The 24,433-nt window shown below is 43.1% G+C and overlaps 12 protein-coding genes across 12 annotated transcripts; 8 read left to right on the top strand and 4 right to left on the bottom strand.

Annotated features, from left to right (window-relative positions):
* Positions 1 to 73: 73 nt before the first annotated feature.
* Positions 74 to 3,142, top strand: V1514DRAFT_326103 (uncharacterized protein). Its single transcript, XM_066926736.1, has 3 exons — positions 74 to 455; positions 540 to 752; positions 858 to 3,142. The coding sequence occupies exons 1-3, from the start codon at positions 420 to 422 to the stop codon at positions 3,030 to 3,032; spliced, it is 2,424 nt and encodes an 807-aa protein (XP_066785221.1). The 5' UTR covers positions 74 to 419; the 3' UTR covers positions 3,033 to 3,142.
* Positions 3,143 to 3,789: 647 nt separating this feature from the next.
* On the bottom strand, positions 3,790 to 6,289 carry V1514DRAFT_341088 (P-loop containing nucleoside triphosphate hydrolase protein; the record flags this gene model as incomplete). Its single annotated transcript, XM_066929047.1, has 2 exons — positions 3,790 to 5,857; positions 5,931 to 6,289. The coding sequence occupies 2 exons, from the start codon at positions 6,287 to 6,289 to the stop codon at positions 3,790 to 3,792; spliced, it is 2,427 nt and encodes an 808-aa protein (XP_066785220.1).
* Positions 6,290 to 6,557: 268 nt separating this feature from the next.
* On the top strand, positions 6,558 to 7,925 carry V1514DRAFT_326099 (uncharacterized protein). Its single transcript, XM_066926735.1, has 2 exons — positions 6,558 to 6,789; positions 6,871 to 7,925. Exons 1-2 carry the CDS (start codon positions 6,678 to 6,680, stop codon positions 7,842 to 7,844), a joined length of 1,086 nt encoding a protein of 361 aa, XP_066785219.1. The 5' UTR covers positions 6,558 to 6,677; the 3' UTR covers positions 7,845 to 7,925.
* On the bottom strand, positions 7,912 to 9,897 carry V1514DRAFT_326098 (C2H2 type zinc-finger-domain-containing protein). The gene has a single exon (XM_066926734.1). The coding sequence runs from the start codon at positions 9,573 to 9,575 to the stop codon at positions 8,067 to 8,069; it is 1,509 nt and encodes a 502-aa protein (XP_066785218.1). The 5' UTR covers positions 9,576 to 9,897; the 3' UTR covers positions 7,912 to 8,066.
* Positions 9,853 to 10,179, top strand: V1514DRAFT_341085 (uncharacterized protein; the record flags this gene model as incomplete). The annotated part of the gene is made up of 1 exon (XM_066929046.1): positions 9,853 to 10,179. The coding sequence occupies one exon, from the start codon at positions 9,853 to 9,855 to the stop codon at positions 10,177 to 10,179; it is 327 nt and encodes a 108-aa protein (XP_066785217.1).
* A 116-nt stretch (positions 10,180 to 10,295) lies between these two features.
* Positions 10,296 to 11,774, top strand: V1514DRAFT_194300 (nucleotide-diphospho-sugar transferase). The gene is made up of 3 exons (XM_066924636.1): positions 10,296 to 10,841; positions 10,912 to 11,053; positions 11,104 to 11,774. The coding sequence occupies exons 1-3, from the start codon at positions 10,449 to 10,451 to the stop codon at positions 11,667 to 11,669; spliced, it is 1,101 nt and encodes a 366-aa protein (XP_066785216.1). The 5' UTR covers positions 10,296 to 10,448; the 3' UTR covers positions 11,670 to 11,774.
* Positions 11,775 to 11,857: 83 nt separating this feature from the next.
* On the top strand, positions 11,858 to 14,338 carry V1514DRAFT_326093 (acyl transferase/acyl hydrolase/lysophospholipase). Its single transcript, XM_066926733.1, has 5 exons — positions 11,858 to 12,089; positions 12,147 to 12,215; positions 12,265 to 12,351; positions 12,428 to 12,645; positions 12,702 to 14,338. Exons 1-5 carry the CDS (start codon positions 12,072 to 12,074, stop codon positions 13,888 to 13,890), a joined length of 1,581 nt encoding a protein of 526 aa, XP_066785215.1. The 5' UTR covers positions 11,858 to 12,071; the 3' UTR covers positions 13,891 to 14,338.
* A 50-nt stretch (positions 14,339 to 14,388) lies between these two features.
* On the top strand, positions 14,389 to 16,129 carry V1514DRAFT_326091 (uncharacterized protein). The gene is made up of 4 exons (XM_066926732.1): positions 14,389 to 15,102; positions 15,159 to 15,302; positions 15,345 to 15,841; positions 15,875 to 16,129. Exons 1-4 carry the CDS (start codon positions 14,853 to 14,855, stop codon positions 16,076 to 16,078), a joined length of 1,095 nt encoding a protein of 364 aa, XP_066785214.1. The 5' UTR covers positions 14,389 to 14,852; the 3' UTR covers positions 16,079 to 16,129.
* Positions 16,130 to 17,004: 875 nt separating this feature from the next.
* Positions 17,005 to 18,956, bottom strand: V1514DRAFT_194182 (uncharacterized protein). The gene is made up of 2 exons (XM_066924635.1): positions 18,251 to 18,956; positions 17,005 to 18,194 (listed from the first exon to the last, which is right to left on the bottom strand). The coding sequence occupies exons 1-2, from the start codon at positions 18,585 to 18,587 to the stop codon at positions 17,275 to 17,277; spliced, it is 1,257 nt and encodes a 418-aa protein (XP_066785213.1). The 5' UTR covers positions 18,588 to 18,956; the 3' UTR covers positions 17,005 to 17,274.
* A 496-nt stretch (positions 18,957 to 19,452) lies between these two features.
* Positions 19,453 to 22,474, top strand: V1514DRAFT_326079 (lysophospholipase catalytic domain-containing protein). Its single transcript, XM_066926731.1, has 2 exons — positions 19,453 to 19,944; positions 20,016 to 22,474. Exons 1-2 carry the CDS (start codon positions 19,878 to 19,880, stop codon positions 22,121 to 22,123), a joined length of 2,175 nt encoding a protein of 724 aa, XP_066785212.1. The 5' UTR covers positions 19,453 to 19,877; the 3' UTR covers positions 22,124 to 22,474.
* V1514DRAFT_326078 (uncharacterized protein) lies at positions 22,473 to 23,386 on the bottom strand. Its single transcript, XM_066926730.1, has one exon. It carries the CDS (start codon positions 23,320 to 23,322, stop codon positions 22,699 to 22,701), a length of 624 nt encoding a protein of 207 aa, XP_066785211.1. The 5' UTR covers positions 23,323 to 23,386; the 3' UTR covers positions 22,473 to 22,698.
* A 189-nt stretch (positions 23,387 to 23,575) lies between these two features.
* V1514DRAFT_326077 (U6 snRNA phosphodiesterase Usb1) lies at positions 23,576 to 24,394 on the top strand. Its single transcript, XM_066926729.1, has one exon. It carries the CDS (start codon positions 23,644 to 23,646, stop codon positions 24,358 to 24,360), a length of 717 nt encoding a protein of 238 aa, XP_066785210.1. The 5' UTR covers positions 23,576 to 23,643; the 3' UTR covers positions 24,361 to 24,394.
* The last annotated feature ends 39 nt before the right edge of the window (positions 24,395 to 24,433 follow it).

The raw sequence follows: 24,433 nt of genomic DNA, 5'->3' as shown, positions 1-24,433 counted from the left end.
GACAGTGTTACCGGTTTGAGAATAGCGTCGCGCAAAAAGGCGGGGCCAACTAAGCGAATCCGGCAAGGCGCATATTGTCCCTGATGTGCCAGGCCCGGGTCCTGGCTTTTTATACCACTACCAAAAAAGGTCCCATGTAAGAGGTAACGCGGCAAAATATCTGTTGGGAAATGGTTCGACCAACTTCATCTCGTCCAATTTATTTACATACTCATATTTCGGTGGACCGGGTTTAATTGTTTGACGTTGCAATTTATTTATTTGCCTACCTGTTTGCTTCCAGTTTAAGGAACAAAGGATCCCCAACCCCCCCTTTTGATTATTAACGTTCCTTTCCTTGCCGAGAAATTCAATCTTGACCGAAATCTTGTCCACCTCCACCTCCGCCTTCTTTTTTTATCATTTTTAATTTTAGGTAAATGTCGTTCTTTAAACGGCGCGGAGGCACCGCTTCGGTAAGTGCTTACTTACGTTTTGTTTTGACAAGATTTTTGTGATTGCCGAGAGATGGGCTGACCCCGTTTTTTTAAACATTATAGAGCTCACAGCAGCAATCAACTGCCGCATCGTCATCATCATCTTTTTCGACCACGACCTCGTCCAAAAATCATCGGGATGCGAACGCCGCCACCGCCACTTTTGGCGGACGCAATAACGTGCGTTCATTAAAGACACAGACGGGCTCGTCAGAATCCACGTCGTCAATACCGACGCTGGCAGAAGGTTCCGATCGTTATTTCGGTTTTGAAAACGTATTTTTTACCCTTCCAACAAACAACTATGTTTTTTTTTTTTTTTTTTTTTTTTTTGTTTTGTTTTGTGGGTGGCTGCTGACAACGTTTCTTTACATTTTGTAGTTCGGATATACTTGCTATTGCAATTCCGTGCTGCAATGCCTCTACTATTCCAAGCCATTCCGGGATGCGGTAATCAGTTACCCACCATCTAATTCCCAGAAGTCGCGGCCGCGAAGAACATCTGTGCACGGCGTCAACATGCATCCGTTCTTGGCCGCTCTTAAAAACCAAGCCGAGCGTGAAGCCATCGAGGCCGCCACGTTAGCGGCCGCCACCGACATTCGAAAGAAATCTGCAAAAGCTAAACGTAGCAGTTTTCTGTTGTCGTCTTCGTCATCGTCATCATCGGCAGCCAACACGCAGTCATCAACCGCAATAACAACGCCGTCGTCTTCACAGGTCGCGTCATCCACCGCGTTGGCGTCTCAACCACAACAAACTTTGCCCACGGCTGCAACGTCGACCGTGAATGCGAATGGGATCGTCACATTTGCCAACGGCAAGCCATTGTTTGGTGACGAATCTTCCACGCCGGAGCAGAAAAAGAAAGCTGCGCTGGTGAACGGTCCTATCTTGAACATGGACCATAGCATAAATCAATATTATGACATGAATGAGTCCATGTTTTCTACGTTAAAAGACGTATTCGAAGCCATGTTGGAATCTGGCTCACCAACCGGCATCGTGTCACCGGCAAAACTGATCGAAGTTCTTAAACGACAAAATGAACTTTTCAGGTCATCCATGCATCAGGACGCGCATGAGTTTTTCAATTTTTTGTTAAACGAAATTGTGGACAACGTGGAATCACACGAACGAGTGCTTGCCAAGGCAAACCCGGCAGCGGCTCATTCTGGCAAATGGGTGCATGAATTGTTTGAAGGCTTGCTCACGTCCGAGACCAAGTGTCTTACTTGCGAAAATGTTTCCCGCAGGGATGAACAATTTCTCGATCTTTCAATCGATCTCGAGAGACATTCATCAGTCACGTCATGCTTGAGACAATTTTCGGCGTCTGAAATGTTATGCGAGTCCAACAAGTTCCATTGTGATTGCTGTGGTGGCTTGCAAGAGGCTGAAAAGCGCATGAAAATTAAAAGGTTGCCGCAAATTTTGGCCCTGCATTTGAAGCGATTCAAGTTCACCGAGGACATGCAACGCAACGTCAAGTTATTTCACAAGGTCGTGTTCCCTTATCATTTGCGATTGTTTAATACGACCGATGACGTGCAGGATCCGGATCGATTGTATGAATTATACGCCGTGGTTGTGCATATTGGAGGCGGGCCGTATCATGGGCATTACGTGTCAATAGTCAAGACCGAACATGCCGGATGGGTTTTGTTTGATGACGAATTGGTCGAACGTGTGGATGAGAACTACGTGACCAATTTTTTTGGTGACAAGCCTGGGTTAGCTTGCGCGTACATTTTGTTTTATCAAGAGATTTCCAATGATGAATACGAACAGCAACGACGTAATAGTTCTCATCAAACTGCACCTGGCTCAACAGTTGTCGGTCAAGATCAAACCAGCTTGCAAACCAAACAGGCTTCAACTCCATCGCCTATTACGATTTCATCAATCATTGACTCGTCGGCGACACGCAATTCTTCTTCCATCACGTCACCACCAGTACCAGCACCAGCACGACCTAGCATTCCGCAGCAGGGCACCCTCGTTCCCGCGCCTTCTAATTTGGCGTCTTCATTAACAACACTAACAACCGCATCCGCATCTGGTTCATCACTTCCGTCATCGTCCTCAGCATCGTCAACCGCGTCAATCGTGCCGCCATCATTACCGGTTGAGAAACAATCTTCATCATTGCTTTTGCCCGACGTGTCAGTAACACCAGCAGCAGCAACAACAATATCAAAACAAACCCCTTCGTCGATCCGGACCGTTCCTTTATCGTCATCACCAAATGCCACGTTCACATCATCATCATTATCATCGTCATCATCTTCACCACCAGCACCAGCACCATCATCATTATCATCATCACCATCATTATTATCGTCATCACAGTCACCAAGCGTGGTCCGGAAACAATCATCAACACAGCTACAGGATACATTAACCGGACAAATCAAGTCAAAGAAAGAAGGTAATGGTGGTGGCGTGTCTCGATTGAAAAGTACGTCTTTTTCAAGCAAGCAAAAATTTTGGAAACGCGATGGCAGTTCAAATTTGAACTCCGTGTTATCTGGCGTGGCCGGTCGAAAGAAGTGAAAAATAAAAAACAAAAAAAAAAAAAAAAACTGAAAATTAACATGTAGTTGATTGGTTGGCATTTTTAGTCGGTTTACATTTCTATTTAATTGCTTTTTTTATTTTTATTTTTATTTTTTTGATTGCATTTGCTCATCATTACTGGTTTTTGTTTTTTTTTGTTTTTGGCATTTGGAAAGTTGCACATATCTCACCTCTGTTTTTTTTTTTCTCAATTTGGAATATATTAAAGGTTTATTTTTTTTTTTTGTTTAGTTGTTGTTTTACTAGTGGAATTTTATTAATGTCTTTTATTTTTTTTTGGTTAGTAGGCTTAAAAAAAATTATTTAAACTTAAACTTATTAAAGAAATAAGGCGGTACACGGTTGGAAATCGGGTTGGTTAATTAAGAGCTTTCTATTGATTCAAGTTGAAGCAAAGTACTCTTTTGCAGGGAAACATGCATCTGTTTATGTAAAAAAAAAAAAAAAAAAAATAAGTTTTCTTTTAATGTGATTTAAGTTATAACTAATAGCCGTTTAGTTTAAACGAAATCTGAAATTCACCAAAATCGGACCTGATGTTTTGCAATTTTGATATCGACACCAAAAGTGAGCAATCTTCTTTTTTTGTAGACTAAACGTTACATGACATCAGCATAAAACGTTTTAATTATTTTTTCTTTTTTTTTTTTTTCCAAAAAAAAGAAATTTGATATACAATGAATAAAATAAAATAAAAACTCCATGAAAAATATTTTAAAAAAAATTGCTTGAATTAATCTTGACTGTTTTCGGCATGATTTGGTTTAACCTTGACCTCATCATTCTCAACCACCACGGTCACGGTCTCGCCAACTTTGACTTGACCTTTAATCAAGTATAATGCCAATTGGTTTAATAAGGTCTTTTGGATTAACCGGTTAAGCGGTCGTGCTCCGTAAAGTGGGTCAAACCCTTTAACCGCCAACCAATCCTTGGCCTCATTCGTAACTTCCAATTGAATGCGCCGATCACTAATGCGTTCTTGCACTTCTGATAATCGAATGTCCACAATCTTGCGAATCGCTTGCTGAGCCAACCGGTTGAACACGATCGATTCATCAATCCGGTTCAAGAATTCTGGCGGGTACAAGTTGCGCACGGCGTCCAGTACTTGCTTGCGAGCCGAGTCAGAGATATGTTCACCATTACCATGATCACCGCCATCGTTATCTTTTGTTGCTGTTGTCGTTGTGGTGTCGGCCAGCAAGTACTCTTGGCCAATATTACTGGTCATCACGATAATCGTGTTGCGGAAATCAACCTTGCGACCTTGCGAATCGGTTAAAAACCCTTCGTCCAATACTTGCAACAATAACTTGGACACGTCAGGGTGCGCCTTCTCAAATTCGTCAAACAACACGACCGCATACGGCTTGCGACGCACGGCTTCAGTTAATTCACCACTTTCATCATATCCAACATATCCTGGTGGTGCGCCGACCAATCTGGACACGGAAAAGCGTTCCTGAAATTCACTCATGTCGAACCGTACCACTGCTGATTCGTCATCAAATAAAAATTCGGCCAAGGCTTTTGTCAATTCGGTCTTGCCCGTCCCAGTCGGTCCTAAAAATAAGAAACTTGCCACCGGACGCTTTTCATTAGTCAGGCCGGCTCGTTGCAACCGGACCGCGTCCGCGATCGAGTGAATGGCTTCGTCCTGGCCGACCACGCGTTGCTTGATTGAATCTTCCATAAACAATAGCCGGTCACGTTCACCCCGCATGAGAGACTGGGTAGGAATTCCGGTCATGCGTGAAACAACCTTAGCAATGTCATCCGACGTGACCGCGTCATGAAGTAGTGACGAGTTAGTACCGCTGTTGGCACTCCTGTCACCACCATCCTTTGGCAGCAATTGTTCAAGTTCAGGAATTTTTGAATACCGTAATTCAGACGCACGGGCAAAATCACCAGTTCGTTGAGCGATTTCAAGATCAATCCTGGCCCGTTCAAGTTCGGATTTCGCGTTCTTAATCTTTTCTAGTTCGATTTTTTCCATTTGCCAGACTTGAGTTAATTCCTCAACCTCAGCTTGATGTAATTTCAAATCAGCTTCCAATTTCTTGCGTCGCTCGATTGATAACGGATCAGTTTCCTTTTTAAGCGATTCAAGTTCGATCTGGATCGTCATTATGGTCCTGTCCAGTTGTTGAATCGCGTCAGGCTTGGATTCCTGTTGCAACCGCAACGCGGAACATGCTTCGTCCACAAGATCAATTGCCTTATCCGGCAAGTATCTGTCTGTGATATACCGGTTGCCATACGTGGCAGCAGTCACCAAGGCTCCGTCGGTAATGCGCACGCCGTGATGGACTTCGTATCGTTCTTTCAATCCTCGCAAGATGCTGATCGCGTCCTGCACGGACGGCTCATTCACAAGTACAGCCTGAAACCTTCGCGCAAGCGCAGCGTCTTTCTCAATATATTTGCGATATTCATCTAACGTGGTCGCACCGCAACATTGCAACTGGCCTCTAGCCAGTGCCGGCTTGAGCAGATTCGAAGCATCGACAGAACCTTCGGCCTTGCCGAGTCCGAGCAAGATGTGAAGTTCATCAACAAACAATATAATCTTGCCCTGAGCTTCTTCAACTTCTTTTAACACCGACTTGAGCCTTTCTTCAAAATCGCCCCTGAATTTGGCACCGGAGATCAGGCTGCCAAGGTCAAGTGAGACCACTGATTTTTCCTTCATGCTATCCGGCACTTCACCGCGCACGATTCTCTGAGCTAGGCCCTCTATGATGGCGGTCTTGCCGGTACCTGCCAAGCCAATCAATGCTGGATTATTTTTTGTTCTGCACAAGACAAAAAGCTTTACGTCAGCAACATCATCCCATGTCAATCATTTCGATTCATTTTCAGGCATACCTTCTTGATAAAATTTGAATGGTCCGCCGAATCTCTTCATCACGTCCAATCACCGGATCTAACTTGCCTTGTGCTGCCAGCTTCGTGAGATCAGTGCCGTACTGCTCCAAGGCACTCTTATCATTGCCGCCAAGATTTAGGTTATAATTCTTGTTTCCATTGCCGCCGCTGTTGTTACCGCCACTTGGTCCAAATGCTGCACGACCGATCTGAGACGTTGCAAACGCGCGGACGGCAGTGCCAGGTTGAAGAACATTCCGTACTGATCGGTTGATCACATCTCGCTGGGCTGCTGCGAATCGCGGGGCACCGCACGATGAAGGCCTTGCTCGCGACAACGTGCGGACAGCAAGACTCATTTGAGATCCTGCCAACCGCGATGCTAACAATCTATCCATTATATGTAGTGTTGTATATGTATAAAAAAAAACAAAGACTGGGTATCATGGGAGGCATATATATATATACGTAATTACAGGAACCCGAGTTACCCGGTGAAACCACCTGATTTTAAACTCTTTAAGGTTCCAGAATTATCCAGAAAAAGGTTTGATTTAAGGTGTTTCCATTTGCCAAGTTTGGAATAGCGTATTATGACAAAACATCGAAATTGATCGAATCCTTTTTTTTTTTTTGGGCACAACGTCGAAATCGCATTCGTACATATTCTTTTTTATTTTTTATTTTTTATTTATTGGAGGTTTTTATTTTCAATTAGTACTTGTGTATTTTGTGTGAGTGTTAACAATGGCAACAAAGACGTGCACTCATAAGGGTTGTGGCAAACAATTTTCATCTTCCGATGAATCAGAATGCAACTATCACCCTGGCCCTCCAATTTTCCATGACGCATTAAAAGGTAATAAATTTAGTTATTTTTTTTTTTCTGTTATACACAAGATATATTTTTTTTTTGTTTTCTAATTATTACGAATCATAGGATGGTCATGCTGCAAGAAAAGAGTGATCTCATTTGATGAGTTCTTGAACATTCCAGGATGCACTACAGGAGTACATTCAACTGAGGTCCCAGACCCTGCACCTGCAGCCAAAAAGCCAGATACGAAATTAATCCCAACTAGCATCAATGCCGATGGCTCAGAAGTATATGGTTCAACCACTAGTAACAACAGCACGCTAGCTGCTGTGAGCAACACTGCGCCAACATTATCATCACCTCCGCAAGCAACCACACCAACCAGCAAGAAATCACCAGAACCAAACCCTGCTCCCGCACAATTGGAAGATCCAATTGATGCCGACATTCCGAATGGAAAAAAATGCAAGCGTAATGGGTGTTCTTTCAAGTTTGATGGTACAACTAAGGATAATTGCGTGCACCACCCGGGCACGGCAGTCTTCCACGATGCATCAAAAGGTTGGTCATGTTGCAAACGACGAGTGCTTGAATTTGATGAGTTTTTAAAAATCCCCGGTTGCAAAACTGGTAATCATTTATTTTTGGGACCGCCAGAAGCTGCTTCATCATCATCATCATCAGCAGCAGCAATAACAACTAATGGGAATGCCATCAAGCAGGATAATGAACTTGTTGAATGCCGGACTGATTTTTATCAAACCCCAACCACGGTTATTGTATCGGTTTTTGCCAAAAAGACCGAGGAAGAAAAATCCAAGGTTGAATTCTCACAGGATTCGTTGGCGCTCGACTTGATTCATTTGGGGACTAAACGATTTAAAACTGAATTTAAACTTTATGGTCCGATCATTCCAGAACAGTCAAAATTCAAGGTAATGGGCACAAAAGTTGAACTCACTCTCAAAAAAGCAAACGGATTATCCTGGGCTGGATTGCGAGCAGGTGAGACCGGTGCTGGTATGATCAGGTTTGGAGTTAGTGGTCGCACGGGAACGATTGGCGGCAAAGAAATTATCTACAGGAACCAGTCATAAACTTTGCGAGTAAACATAAAAAGTTAAGGTATTTTGTATTAAGGAATGGCGTTAATTTTTTTTTTTTTTTTTTTTTTTTTTCAAAAAATATAGAATAATTGGGAGTCATCTGCGTATGTATAAATTATACAAAGATTTAGAAAAAAATTTACACAACCCGTGCAAGATTTTGTTTAATGTAAAATGTAACCCAAAAAATGAAATATGAATATGACATATAATTTAACCACCTAACATAGGATCTCTGTAATGCTTCTGCTGGTTGATGTATCGCTGTTCTCTTCGAATATTCTGGTTATTCTTGAACGACTGATCACGCCATGCTTTCTTGTCTTGCTTGACAGCGACCGCATCCCGCCGAGCCTTGACAAGAAATTGTCGTTGATTGGCAGCGATAACCGTAGCTTGGCCATCTCTGAGTTCTGGTTCGGGTCGAAGTGATTGCCTGTAATATCTCGCCAATGATCTGTGACCAATTCGAAGGCCGGACAGTGGTAGGTGAAGCTCGGTTCCGCTCGGGTCAAGCCTAAGCTCGGATTCGACCCTGCGTGTAACCAACGCGCCAGACTTTGACTGTTCTTCATCCTCATATTCGCTAGCAATATCTTCGTCACCGGAGGCGTCTTCCCACTCTTCTTCATCGGGATAGGATGACGTAAAATCATAGAAATCAGATAGTTCAAGAACTTGATCCTCGGCATCAAACGGAATTTTGCAATGCGCCTTGGCGGTCATGTGGTCACGAACTGCATTAAAGCTGCGGCCTTCAAACGAGCAGTACAAGCATATATTCCCGATCGAAGCTTTCTCTGACAAATACGTGATCAGTCCCTCAAGATCAGTAACATACTGTCGTTCAGGAATAAACAAGCCATGCTTCTGGTGCATATGAGAAACATTTGCGTCCAAATCGGGCAGCTGTGCCGGGCAGAAAATGCAGGCAGTGATTGGAAGCTTGACTGCTCTTTGCAATTTCCGTTTAATAACAGCTTCAACATCGTTGTCGTCATCATGATCTATCTCATTTTCATCTTGCTCCTCAGCCTGTCGCAATTGCTCTGCAATCTCTGCGTCTGCCTTGTGCTTGTTTGAAATCTCGGTTTGCACGAAAGCTTCATGTGAAATTTCATCATAATTTCCTGCAACCACTGATTTTGTCTTGCCATTCTGTCGTTTGCCATGTTTCTTGTGAGATTTTTTGCCACTAGAAACACGCGTGTCACGATATGACACTGTTCTAAAATTGGCTTCCCGTTCTAGTTCAGTAAATGTTTCCCGCGTAATGCTCGTCGGTTCAACAGCATCATCGTCAGCACTGTCTAAAATCTCAAGATCTTTCTTCGCTGAGTCGTCCACTTCACTCTGGGTTGAAAATTCACGCACGTTTTCCCTGTGCTTGGCACTAGACAAGTGATTAACGTAGGCACCAGCTGACGTGAACCGCTTGTTGCCACAGGCCTTGCATACTTGCACGTAAGCCAGTTTTTCCTCGTTTTGCCTGGTGATGTCCATCTGCTGCAACACGCGCTCGGCAAAGATCTCGGCTGAGATGGGCGGCAAAGTGGCAACCCTGCGCTTGAGGTTGTATCTGTGCCAGTCGGTCTTCATGTGCCGCCTTTGCAAGTCTGGAGCCGGAAAGCCCACGCCACAGCTGTTGCATGTGTACAGCGGTCCATCAGGTGCAAGCGCCGGCGCCGGCGCAGGAGTAGCAGTTGCAGTAGCAGCTGACATTTGTGAAATTTTTTGTTCAGCCTAGTAAATAAAACCCAAGATAACGAAGAGATATGATATGTTCTCAGTTAATTTGCCGTTTGCCACAGCGTTGTCGAATTATTCAGCTGGGATTTATGTTTATTTAAATCAGCGGCCGAAGAGAAAAAAAAAATTGTACATTTTGAATCGGGTTTGGGGTTTATCATTGGCCAAATTTGTCATCAATAAATTGATTTTCGACCACGACAACATTTCTGCACGTCCGTTGTGGTCCACATACCACCATACGTTTATCATGGCACCGTCAGCTGCGACGCCTACGACGAGCACGCCCATTGATGGTCACGAGAACGATGGAGACTGGGCAATCACATACATTGAGACCATTGCAGCTCTGCCGACAGAAGCGCTGCACTCAGAGCAAGCACGGGTGGCAAATTCAATCAAGCACTTGCTACGGTCCAACGACGAAATTGAGTCGTTTGTGGCCGACACGACCGACCAGGCAGAAGCAGCCGAGTTTAAGCAAGTTGTGGTCGAGAACCAGGAGGTCGTGGCCGCGCAACGGCAGCGGATGGAATTGATCACGGCCGAGCTCAAGAACCGGACGACGCACCGGTGAGGGAGCTTGAGGTGTTGGTAGTTCAGGATTTTGAAACTAGTACATGGTATCGCAACGTGTTTTTTTTTTTCCAACCGTATGATTTGAATTTGAGATCACTGGTGGTTGTGATTATGTTTATGTAAGAGTGTTCAGGGCTTGTGCGGCGTCTGCATGGTTGCGTCGCCGTCGTCGCTTGCCGCCGCAGACGATTAAATCATGGCCTCTTCTTTTTTCCTTTAAATCGTTCGTTTGCCCACTCCGATTCACCCACGCCTGTCTGTATTTCAATGCTGCTCCCAGTAATTGGCTACATAAATCTCTCGAACAACAGGCACCGCCGGAATATTGCCGTCATCGCCGGCGTCGTCACGTTTCTGGTATGGCTGCTCGCTTTCAGGGACCGGCATGCCGAGCTCGCGGTCGACGACAGCGGCCAACTCGTGATTGAACGGTCACCAATTCCTACTTACAAATACGTTTCCACGTTCAGACGAGCGCCTGACAAAAACTATGAAAACTACATTGACTCCCAATTGGTCAATCTCAAGCTGGCCAGCGTCGGTTCCAAGACAGCAAAGGCATGGCCAAAATTCATATGGCAAACCACCAAGAAGGTTAATAAAAAATATGCTGCTGCCGTACAAAGTTGGAACGAACTTAATCCTGAGTATGATCATAGGGTAATCTTCATCATTTTCATTCTCATTTTGTTTTGTTTTGTCTGTGCTTGATTTTAACCTGGCTTTTTAGATATTAGATGAAAAAGCAAGTGACGCTTTTGTAGCTTCCGCATTCAAAGACATTCCCGATATCGTTCACTTGTATAATACTTTTCCCAGTTCAGCGCTTAAAGTTGACCTGTTACGCTACCTAATTTTATACTTGCATGGAGGTAAAAAAAAAAAAAAATATTGTTGCCATAAAAGAGGCTAATGCGATTAGGTGTTTACGCCGATATTGATGTACATTGCCGAAAGCCAATTGGCGATTGGATAAAGCCTGCACTTTGGTCATCAGGCACTGATATCATTACCGGCATGGAACTTGATGAGCCCTATGCCACTGACGCGTCTTTGGCTCGCATCGGATGGTATCGAGGCTTTGGTTTTGTGCAGTATGCCATCATTGCAAAGCCATTTGCCAAGCCAATTAGAACCGCCATCGTCAGGATCTTGTCACACGCTCGGTACCTGTCCAAAATCAAAAAGCAAAAGTTGTTATCCAGTTATTCGCCGGCTGATATTTACGAAGTGTCCGGTCCTGGAATGTGGACAGACGTAATCATCGACACGTTGAATTACAAACGGAAAGACGTGTCTTGGGCTCAATTCCATGACATTGCACATCCGGTTAAATTTGCAACCGAAGGCGGTGCCGTGGTTGGCTTGCCCACGAGGTATTTTGGAAACGGCCAGCGGCATTCCAAAGCTGGCGACTATAACCAGGCTGACGCATGCATCAATCGCATAGCCACGAAAGGCTGGCTACGAAATGACTGGTTTCGATAATATTATGACCATTTTCCTTTTTATTTTTATTTTATTTTTTTTAATTTTGTCTATTACGCCATTATTATAAAATAATAACTAATCATTTCTACTTTTTATCGCAAATGCCTTGGTCTTAACGTAATGTCCCATTTTGTTAGTTGTATTTGTGAACTATTATGGGCAGGGTAATTTACACGTGAACAACACAACCAGACCAGTTGACGATAAACATTAAAACTTACATTGAAATTGTAACTTGTGTTGTGTCTTGACTTATTACTAATTATTAAGTCAAGGATTAAAGAAACCTGTTGGCCTAGTTGGGCCTTACCCTCGTGATCCTGATAGGCATCGCTTAATTGTACGTCTCAGTAGTCTCTCCGATACAAAGACGATACAGCACCGTATGTTTGTTTTATCATGGCTTTGAACCTGTTTGTAAGTGGTGTGCTATCAAGGACTAATTCCAAGTATTTGATCATTAACAATTTGTAGTTTTCCCTGAAAACGTTTTTTTCGTCCTTGGTCTCATTGTTGATCGAAGTTGCCAGTTTTTGGTATAACGTACGTTGCTTTACGTTATTGTGGTTTCAAAAAACTAACGACAAACTAGAAATTATGGAACTTATTTTTGTCTCGCCGTCCGGAAGCTCTGCTTATAGATAAAATGCGTCGTGCTATGACATACACCGAATGGCTTGTCAGTGCTTCTATTTTGATTTGTAAAAAAATCGAAAACATGTTAATCTTTTTTTTTTTTTGTTTATAAAATGTAGGATCTTGCATACAGCTTGGATGCTCTTCTTTGTAACGATTTATGGAGGGCTAATCCGAAATCAAGAAAATATGATTACAAGTTAATATCCGAACGACTGGACGCGATCATGGATGCAAAGGAAATGGGCGATATTTTGGAATTAACAAACATTCTTAGGTCAGGCTTGATTCGAAACTTGGGAAACATTTCCAACAAGAAGCTCTTCACTTACATTGGGTATATATATTAAAAAAAATCATGATTTCTCATATCAATCTAATTCATGTTTACAGGACCAAGTTTTTGATTGAGAAATATAATGTCGAGGTCATGTCCAGTTTTCGATTTTTATTAAACAGTCCGGTTCCCAACATGACCATGCAGCAAAAATTGGATTTGGTACATGATACGAGGCAGTCATATGGATTATCAACTTTGGTATTGCAAGGCGGAGTCCTGTTTGGATTGTGTCATCTTGGTGTTGTGCGCGCATTGTTCGAGCACAATCTTTTGCCCAGGATCATTACTGGAGTTGGAGTCGGCGCGTTGATTGTGTCCCTGGTTTGTGTGCATACGGATGAAGAACTACCCGAAGTATTAAAAGGGAGAGGCATTAACCTGTCAGCTTTTGCTAAGCAGAAGCCGGCCGGAGAATATCAGGGGTTTCAGAGATTGCGCAGGTGGCTCACTAAAGGTTACCTGCTTGACATTGAAGTTCTCGAACAGGTGGTGAAGGATAACATTGGTGACTTGACATTTGAAGAAGCCTATGCGCGTACGAAACGGGTTTTAAACATTGCCGTGCATTCAACTAACAAGTACGTGCCGACCTTGTTTAATTTTTTGACCACGCCCAACGTGTTGATTTGGTCGGCTGCGTGTGCAAGCAATGCCATGCCAGGATTATACGAGGAAACAAAAATCATGTGCAAAGATGAGCATGGTAAAATTGTTTATTGGGAACCGACGGGATCTCCAGTTCGTTGGAAGTCTTATACGGAAACTAATCGATCCGAAAGAGAAGCTCCGTACACGCGAGTTTCGGAATTGTTTAATGTCAATCATTTTATTGTTTCTCAAGCCAGGCCCTACATGGCACCATTCATGCCTCAAGATGTACATTACGGTACTTATTCATGGAGATCCAAACTGGTGCGATTGATTGTTTTTGAGATCCGGCATCGACTTGCGCAACTCGACTTTCTCGGCTTATTGCCGTTTTTTTTTCGGCAATTGTTAACACACGATGACAGGCGACTCATGAATTCGGAGATCATAACCATCGTACCGGATTTAAACATTAGGGATTTTTGGAAGCTATTTGTTGACGCGCCTAGAACCAGGGAAGATATTAGGTATTGGAGTCGCAAAGGTGAACAAAGCACGTGGTTTGCGTTGCCGGTAATTAGGCAGCGCTGTGGTGTTGAATTTGTGCTGGATGGAGTTTATGAGATTATGTTTAGTCAACGAACAAGACTTTAGCGTGTTAATTAAATAGGGTATTTGGAAGATGGGAAGTTAGTTTTTGCTTTTGTTATTGGATTTTTTTTTTTTTTATTTGCAGGAGTTGTTTCATTTTGGTTTCTTTTTTTTGCTTTGCGACTTGCGGTTTGTGACTTACAATTAGTACGTTACATTATAACTCCATGCCTTGAGTTTTTGACAATTAACCAAAACGGTGTACATATATTATTTGGCGGTTTTTAACGAGCGCAATTTTTTTTACGAATCGCATGAATTTAAGTCATGCTTAAGATATATGGGTAAGAAACAAAAAAAAAAGGTGTGTTATTTCATATAGCTTCTTGAAATTAATAACATTGAATCCTTCAACGGTATATCGACTTTTGGTGCATAAAAGCAGTGTATTTTTTTTTTTTTTTTTTTTTTGTGATTTTTTCGCTAGACGTGAATTATACCGCATTATGCCTTTATAGTCGTGATTTTACCTGATCGTCGAAAAAGTGTCGGACAAGGCCAGGGTTGACGATATTACGGATATGATCCCCTTGTCCATACACAGCCTTGTCCATACACAGAGGTAATCCCTTACGTAATTAGCCAGCCAATGGCACGTTTATATGCCCAACTTGTTATATGCGTCCGATTATATTTATGGCTCTGTCTTTAATCGGATTCGTATACAGACCCGCACGCCTTCTTTCTATTGTATATGTATCACTCTCAAACAGAAAAAAGTTGCCGATGTAAGTCAGAATCGTCATGATCGGCCCCGTGCGCGTCAGTAAACTTTACGCTTTTAGCAAGATCCATAAATCTGGGGTAAATATATATATAATATATCATCGCTGCAAACATCTCGTTTACATTCAGCTTCATATATGAAATCCACAAAAATGTCTTTTCATGGACCAGTCTAGCTCCGTGACCCACGGCAATTACAAGATAATGAATATTCTTTCGATTATCTATCCACACAGGACATGCGTTACTTCATTAGAATTCGTCATCCTGGTTATAGTCCGCCATCTGATCTGCTGTTTAAATTATATTCGCCTGATCACAGAATGGGGGGGATTCATTTCGGGCTTGTTATGGATGCCTGCGCAATTATTGCAAACAACGAACGAGATGGATGGCTGGCCACTGATCGCGATGGCGAACGTCGAGTAAATGGTGATCTCGACCAAGTTCTTGCACTTAAGAATTATTGGTATCACCTATTACGAAAAGGTATTTCAATCTGGTTTGATTAGTTTGAGCTTTTTATTGAACTTTGCTTTCCATAGATGGCGAAATTCCTAAATGGCCCGTCGTGACCTGTTTCAAGGATTGGGAATTCCCATCTTCTTTGCCCTCCTCATGGGTTATAGTTCCAAAAGCTCAACAACCTGTGATCTCATTCGCCCCATCAGAAATGATCCTATTTATCCGTGCAAGACATGTATAATGTCGCATAACGGGACATAATACAGCGACTGACGTGGCTCATATTATTCCACGAGCGGAAAAAGAGTGGTTTGAAATTAACGGGATGAGACACTGGAACTGGGAAAAAAATCTTTGCGAGACATCATTGCTTGAAAGTCAAGCTAATTTGATGTTGTTAAGGGCTGACGTTCATCAGGCGTTTGACGACAAATACCTTGTATTATATCCCAAGGACGCGAGTGGTTTCTATGTCCACATGTTGGAATATATGAGCGACTTGGGAGTACTATATCATAATTCCAAGACGCATTCTCTTCTTAACTGTCAACCTGAGTTTCTATATGCCAGGTTTGCATGGTCCTTGTTCCCATTAATTACTGGGTTCTTAGGTACTTCTGTTGAAAAAGAGGTAATTAGTGTTGCGGAAGATGGGCAACGTAGTATAATAACAGCAAGAAAAATTGAAAACAAGAGCATGTATAGTCAAAAATCTAGTCAAGGTACAGCCATGTCTGAAGCTAGATCAGAAGGGAATGCCCAGGTTGGGTGGGTTACTCGCAAACCCAAACTCCAGTTACGAGGGAATAATCAAGAAAACGTTAACCTGTCTGATTCGGAGGAAACAAGGCTGGCCAAGATGCGCGAGGCGGAACTGGAAAAACAAAGACCAAAAGGGTTTGTTCCATTTAAGGGCGACCCTTTTGAAGGTAAGCCGGATCCCATTACGGTGTTTGAACGTCTGGGTTATGATGTAGTGGACGATAGAGATATGGGCTGAGTGTTTGCAAAGCACATATTTTTAATTGTAATAAATATTATTCCAGGAACGGTTTATATCGTTTTATTCCTTATTATCAGTCATGAAACACCCCTGACACCACACAGTCCGACATCGCGATCGCGACGCACGAACGGAAGCCGGATGTTACGGCACGGAGAACAAAACGGAGGACCGAACAGAGGGTTATGAAGTTGAGTTGTTTGTACTATGCGTTGTTTGAAAGTTTATTGTACGGAAATATACCGGGAAAATAGATATAAGAATGGAGCTATTTCCCACACCTTGGTACGGGCAATAACCAAAGGCTTGTTTTATTATTCTCAAAGATATGTTTCCACAATGGTTAGTTTACTACTTAATTAGTGTTAATAAATTCTCAAAGTTTGGATAAGAGTCGTTGTTCGAGCTGTATAACCCTTACATTATGTCTTTTTTTACTTTTTTTATTTGAATTCTATAACATGTTCCTCCAAGCCATGGCATGAATGACGACCATTGGCAGCAACGCTGGGCTGAGGTCATGGGACTCTACCATTGGAATAATTAGTGGGAAACAAACAGCTCATTTCATGTATCCCCACGTCGTTCAATGTTTAATGCTGCCGCATAATGGGGCCGACCTTGAGGATCCGACGCAGTGCGCTCTCTGCCAGGATGGCCTCGATACGTTGCAGCACTGTTTCTACGATTGTACGCTGATGGCACGTCACTCGCGTTCCAATTTATCGCATTCCAGCTAGTTTTAATCAGTCTGAGCTATTAAATATTTTCGTAGAGTTGTGGGGTTGGAGGTGTGGGCTCGCAAAGTGGTGTTGTACGTTATTAGTCTAAATAGTATAGAAATTTATATTAATTCGTGATTATACTATATGGAGAAACGAAAAACGGGGTCAAAAATGTACGTTGGATAAAATAATTAGCGCGTAAATAATTACAACTGGCAAAACAATGACAAAAAAAAAAAAAAGATAAAATACTGTAATTTAGTAAACTTGTTTAGTGGTAAAAATACGGTCAGAATAACTCTACTCAAACGACGTTGCTACAGCATGTACAGAGAGAGGCAAAAAAAAAAAAAAAAAAATTACACAGTCCTCCATAGGTTCATGTGTAGTAATAACAAGGAATATGACAATATAAAACGTTACTGGAATAATATTTATTACAATTAAAAATATGTGCTTTGCAAACACTCAGCCCATATCTCTATCGTCCACTACATCATAACCCAGACGTTCAAACACCGTAATGGGATCCGGCTTACCTTCAAAAGGGTCGCCCTTAAATGGAACAAACCCTTTTGGTCTTTGTTTTTCCAGTTCCGCCTCGCGCATCTTGGCCAGCCTTGTTTCCTCCGAATCAGACAGGTTAACGTTTTCTTGATTATTCCCTCGTAACTGGAGTTTGGGTTTGCGAGTAATCCACCCAACCTGGGCATTCCCTTCTGATCTAGCTTCAGACATGGCTGTACCTTGACTAGATTTTTGACTATACCTGCGCTTTGTTTCGATTTTTCTTGCTGTTATTATACTACGATGCCCACCTTCCGCGACACTAATTACCTCTTTTTCAACAGAAGTACCTAAGAACCCAGTAATTAAGGGGAACAAGGACCATGCAAACCTGGCATATAGAAACTCAGGTTGACAGTTAAGAAGAGGATGCGTCTTGGAATTATGATACAGTACACCCAAGTCGGTTGTATAATGTAACATGTGGACATAAAAACCGGCCGAGTCCTTGGGATATAATACAAAGTACTTGTCATCAAACGCCTGATGAACGTCTGACCTTAACAACATCAAATTAGTTTGATCGTCAAGCAATGATTTCTCGAGAAGACTCGGTTCCCAGTTCCAGTATCTCATCCCGTTATTTTCAAACCAATCTTTTTCCGCTCGTGGAATAATATGAGCCACGTCAGTCGCTGTATTATGTCCCGTTATGCGACAGTATACATCTCTCGTATGGATAGATGAGATAATTTCTGATGGGGCAAATGAGAACAAAGGTTTTTGTGCATTTGGAACTCTAATCCACGAGGGGGGCAAAGAAGATGGGAATTCCCAATCCTTGAAACAGGTCACGACGGGCCATTTAGGAATTTTGCCATCTATGGAAAGCAAAGTCAATCAAAAGTTAAAACAAGTCAAAACCAGATTGCCATACTTTCTCGTGGTAAGTGATACCAATAATTCCCAAGTGCAAGAACTTGGTCGAGATCACCATTTACTCGATTTTCGCCATTGCGATCAGTTGACAGCCACCCATCTCTTCTGTTGTTCGCAATTATTGTGCAGGCATCCATAACAAGCCCGAAATGAATCCCCCCCATTCTGTGATCAGACGAATATAATTTAAACAGCAGATCAGATGGCGGACTATAGGCAGGATGATGAATGCTGATGAAGTAACGCATGTCCAATGTGGATATATAATCGAAGGAATGGTCATTATCTTGGAAATGCTGTGGATTACGGAGATAAACTGGTCCATGAAAAGACATTTTTGTGGATTTCGTATATGAAGCTGAATGTAAACAAAGTGTTTGCAGCGACGATTGTATTGTAGGTATATATATTATATATATTCACCCCAGGCCGGACAGAACAAGGACACTATTGTGGGTAAAAAAAAGCGTAGGCAAACTGGCACGACAAGAGGCTTAACAAAACGTTTCCAAGTTTTGTATTTGGTTATGTCTCATAGAAAAAATAAATATTATAACATTGTTACGCAATGATTTAGAATTAACTTCTGTCATGTCGGAAAGTTGCGCGATGAGGAGGGATACGTATGAGTGGGGCAAAAAGAAAAGAAAGCCCGCCTTATTTTGTGCTTTTGTTTTTTCTTTTTTTTAATTTTTTCTCCCGTGTTTCTTTTAAGCGTATACTACATGTCTACTTTGTGTTGCAGAGCGTTCCGACTATGGACCTGGGGAAGCTTTAGTCACGTGTTAAAAAATACGATTTACCACGTAAGCAAGTCTACTGATTCTTCCATAAGGCCTTCAGTAGTGATTGATGTTTGCATACTATGAGAAAACCCGTAAGCAATTATAAATGGCAAAATAATGATAAAACGAAAAGATAAAATATTGCGATTTACTATATGGCTATGCTTTATGCAAATAGTTTTTTGATCTTCGGTCAGCTAGTTACTTATAATTAATTACGTACTGTGACAGGGTGCAGGAATTCGTAGCCTGTATTCCAAACCAGTCAGTCTTAATTGGGATCACGACCTGAACATACGGGGTCGGGGTCGGGGACGGGGGCCAGTCCACTATTCTACCCTAACCATTCCTCCACCCATAACCTAGCTAGCTTAGTGTGCATCTCATGTGCGCTTGTTTACACGTACTTTTTTTTCCATTTTTAAAACCACAGAGTGCAGCAGTATTCTGATGTCCGTATTTTTTTTGGGCAAGTTTACTTTGTTTACGTTCTTGCTTTAATTAGCATGTTTGTTTGTAATCAACTGAATAATGGTCTTTGTTTTGTTGCCAAAATAAACATGAGTGAATTTATTGTCCTGCTTAATTAAGCATTTAATTTTTAACTTTTACGTTGAACCATTCCCTACCCCGCGCCTGGAAAAAAAATAAAAATGCAAATTGAGACAAGGACGATTGAGCATTTACTTGTGGGCAATTGATGATATACATGAGCTGGTAAATTTTGGTTTACTTGTTTTTTTTATTTTCAACTTTACACTCGCTTGGATATCATTCATTTATTTATTGCATATATATTTGTTTTCTCATTGTGGATATATAAATATAATACGCATTGTCATGAAGTGCTTGTCTACGACGTACTTGGCATTGTGTGCCACTGCCGCATTGTGTGTTTCAGCAGAAGGTGAGTTTTCAGTTTGCACCATATAAAATTTTGCATCATGCTAATGTTATTTTGCTTGACTTGCATTGCAGCCCGGCAAAACGTGCCCGTACACGACCGCCTGCCAGAATCACAGGAAGCTATCGATGCGCTGTTGTACCGCATGGTCGACGACCCGCACGATCAGGCTGAGATTGTGGCTCGCACGGAGCAATACTTTGCTAAGTTTGCTGCTCGTAATGCTGCATTGGCCAATACCTTGCAACGCCGGTCGTTTGTTAGCGCAAACTATACACCTCAGGAAGCTGCGTGTCCGACATACGATCTTGTTCGCCAGGCCACCGAATTGTCGACTAATGAGACCGCGTACATCTCCGGCAGGCAAGCAGCGGCTAAGGATGCTTTGATTAATTTACTGGACCGGGTAAACCTGGATGGGTTCGATCCGACCGAATTCTTATCCAATTCGACAATCAACATTGGCCTTGCCTTTTCCGGCGGCGGTTACCGTGCCATGCTTAACGGCGCTGGATTTTTGGCAGCGGCTGATGTCAGAACTCCCGGTGCGACTGATGAAGGTCACATTGGTGGCTTGTTGCAAGCCAGTTCATACATTGTGGGCCTGTCGGGCGGTAACTGGCTTGTCGGCTCGGTCGTGCTGAACAATTTTTCGTCCGTGGTTGATTTGCAAGCTGACCCGGTACTTTGGGATTTGCAAAATTCGTTATTGGCGCCAAAGGGCACAAACGTTTCCTTGAACGAAAGGTACTACGATAACTTGGTTGATCAAACCTCTGGCAAAGCTGATGCTGGGTTTCCAATTTCTTTGACTGATTATTGGGGACAATTGCTTGGGCAGCAGTTGTTTAACTATACGGACGGCGGGTCTGGCCTTGCGTTTTCAGATATTCTTTGGACACCAGCATTTTTAAATTTTGACGTGCCGTATCCAATCGTTCTCTCTGTTGACGTGTTGAAAGGACAAACCGCGTCTTTTTACAACTCGACCGTGTATGAGGTTTCTCCGTATGAGTTTGGCAGTTGGGATGACACGCTGAATTCGTTTGCCGTGACCAAGTATTTGGGAAGCCCGGTGAATGATGGCAAGGCCAAAAATTGCGTTGTTGGATTTGATAATGCCGGGTTCGTGGTTGGAACGTCGTCTTCGTTGTTCAACGTTGCCCCATTGAATTTGGTCGCAGTTCAGGACTCATTAGTGCCGGTCGCATTGCTGGACTCACTGGAAGATTACAATTCGACGCGTGATTTCGCCGCTTATGGGCCGAATCCGTTTGCTGGTGTGCCGGATGCGTATGTGAAAGATGACGAATACGTTTCGTTGGCGGATGGTGGCGAGGACGGCCAGAATGTGCCGTTGCTGCCGTTGCTTGAACCTTCTCGACAAGTGGATGTTATCTTTGCACTGGACAACTCTCGGGATACGGACCAGGGCTGGCCTGATGGCTCATCTTTGATTTACACGTATAATCGCCAATTCCATCGCAACAATGGCACGCAAAAGATGGCCGAGGTTCCGTCGTACAACACGTTTGTCGGCGCCGGATTAACCAAGCAGCCGACATTTTTCGGCTGCAACGACACGGATTCTCCCTTGATTGTTTACCTGGCCAATCATCCGTACAGTTATTTGACCAACACGTCCACGTTGAAACTGTCGTACACGAGTGACGAGGTTGCCAGCTTTATTCAGAACGGGTATAATTTGGGCACGCAGGGTAACGGCACGTTGCAAGAGGATTGGCCGCAATGCTTGGCCTGCGCGTTGATCCATCGGGAAGTGCAACGACAGGGCACAGACGTGCTAGCGCAGTGCCAAAGTTGCTTTTCGCAGCACTGCTGGAACGGCACGACCGTGGACAGCCCGGGTGCCGAGTACGCGACGCCGACGGTGGAAATCACTGCGTCAGCCACGCGCTCGAAACCTGCCACCACCAGCCACGTTGCCACTTCATCATTTTTGGCCAACTCGTCCGCTACTGGTAGTGTCACGACTGCTGCTGCTGCTGCCGCCACCAGCGCCAGAGCAGTGGCATCCGGCAACGCATCCAGTACGATTACTAATACGCCTGCAGTGGCAAGCCAGTCCACCAACGCAGCCATATCGTCGACATCATTCATGTCCTTGTCAGCAGTTGTTTTGGCATCGTTTCTGTGTATGCTGATCAATTCAATGTTTTGAGTACTATGCAGTTATAATTTGCGGTGAATTATTTTTTTTTTTTTGGATCTTGTTGTTAGGTCGATGATTTTTAATTGTTGATTTTCAAAGAAAGTTTAATTTTGTGTTGGTATATGACTTCGTGATTTATTAAAGTATTTTCTAATTGAGATTAAATGATTGACTTTTCATTAAAACGGTTTGAGTTAAGCTTTGTAAGTTCAAGTATTATGGTTGGGGTTAATGCGCGATGCGCGACACGTAAAGATCTTGGCCTGTCACATCATTACAATTAAGTTACAATGAGTCGCGTTCGATGCAAAGGCAACAACAATACGTTGCGAAAAGACAATGTTTATAGAAATATATGGCATTTTTTTTTTTAGTTATCATACATTAATATAATATTTATATACATTCCAAATATGTAGCACGCTGCACATGAACATTGCACCAAAACTTATGAACCATTTTAACCCAAATTTGCGCCGAAAAAAAATATATATATGTGCAAAAAAAAATCAATTTTTTTTTTTTGCATTTGTTGTATAAATTGTTTCTATTAAGAAAATAATAACTTGCGTTTAGTTTTTTTCTTAATTTTTGTTTCTAGAAAATAAAGACAAGCGGCGGAATCTTTTGTTGCTCTTAGCTGCCTCAGCTGATTGTTGAACTTTAACAGCATTTGTGCCCGCGGTGGCGTAGTCATTGCCGGGCCAAACTTGAGCATGGATGTCTATAAAATCATGAAGCGGGTCAATAAATGAATCTTCTTCTGGGTACTCCAATCCGTTGGGTAATCCAGGTGCCGGCACGCCTGATTTAAACACGGCCACGTTATCAATCGGGTTGTGATTGTTAATGGCGTCTGCCAAAGAGCCGGGTGCAATGGCTGCCATGGCAAGCAAGTTTGTTCTTGCAACCGCGTCGAGCGGCGCGTTTGGGCCTTTGTTGCGGGATGGCAAGGCGGCGTCAAACGGGCCTTCGTGATGGTATGGATTATTATGGCTCTGGTCCAGTCTATCAATAACGTCGGTTGAAACGTCACCTAATGGCTTGCAATGACTGCAGTTGTGACGGCCGTGTTGATGGAAATTATGCTGTTCTCGAGCTTGGCGAAGCTCATATGGCTGCTGATGATGAAAATAAGCCGGGTTAGAATAATGATTATTCTGGTGTAATAAGTCAGACTGACTAAAAGTTACGTATAAAGAAGTCATTGTTTAGAAGTATAAATGAAGAAGAAGCGGTAAAAACCTGGGCGGCTTCCCCGGTGAATTTATATTGAAAACTGATGAAGGCAAAGAAGGGTCCGGCGATGATCTGACGTCAAGCGCGTGTCACAAAAAGTCACAAAAAATTGCTTGATTGGGCCAAATGATAAACGCCACACAATGTTAAATGTAAAAACAATTAAATTTTAAATTTTAAATTTTAAAGTTCAAATTTATTTTATTTTATTTTTTTTTTTTTGGCTTTTTCAAGAAAACCTTTCTCCACGAAAGAAAACAAGTTACAATTAACAAAAATTTCGCCGCAAAATGTCATCAATGTCTTCTTCTCACGACAATCAGAAAAGGCCACCGCCATTACCAGACCGGTTCTTTGATTACTACACTGCGGCACCAAGAATTGGCGACGATCCGGCATTGCACAGCGGACGCTCCAGGCAGGTGGGTCATCACGAGGGCCAGTGGCCGGTTCACGTTTACGTGGAGTGGATCGTGCGCGACGACGATCTTATGGCCGAATTAGACAATGTCGTACCCCCGGGCTGCCTATCGCTCGTGGTATCACCACTAGGTGCCGAATTGCCATTACACCTGTCCTTGTCTGCTCCTCTCGTCCTGGCTTCTGATCATGCTCGTGACGCGTTCGTCGACGCGGTCACGGCCGCCGTGGCCAATGCTGGCGCACCAGCTTCGTTCACGGTCACGTTCTCGCACGCCGAATGGGTGACCAATTCGGACCGGTCACGCTTATTTTTCACGTTGCGAGCCAATCAAAATCCGCAACTGCACACCTTGCTGGCTGCTTGCAATCAAGTGTGCGCCGACTCAGATCTGCCAACCCTGCCCGACGCGTTTCACGTGTCGCTGGCTTGGAAACTTCCCTACAAAGAACCACATGAGCAAGCGGACGAGTTCGACCGCAGCGCAATCGACCGACTCTTGCCCGAACTGGCGTTTCAGGTCGACACGGTCAAGCTCAAGGTGGGGAAAAAAGTTGTCCGCATCGCACTCGTACCGACGTTGTGAATACACGAAACCCTGCGATGTCGGGTCTCAGCACAGCGCAAGTGAAAACACGGGTTCAGGGTTTAAAAAATTT

The sequence above is a fragment of the Lipomyces japonicus genome (genome assembly GCF_038497905.1).
Source record: "Lipomyces japonicus strain CBS 7319 unplaced genomic scaffold V1514scaffold_6, whole genome shotgun sequence".
NCBI classification, from domain to species: Eukaryota; Fungi; Ascomycota; class Lipomycetes; order Lipomycetales; family Lipomycetaceae; genus Lipomyces; species Lipomyces japonicus.
The sequence above is the reverse complement of the archived record's forward strand: the minus strand, read 5'-3'. Positions and strand labels throughout refer to the sequence as shown.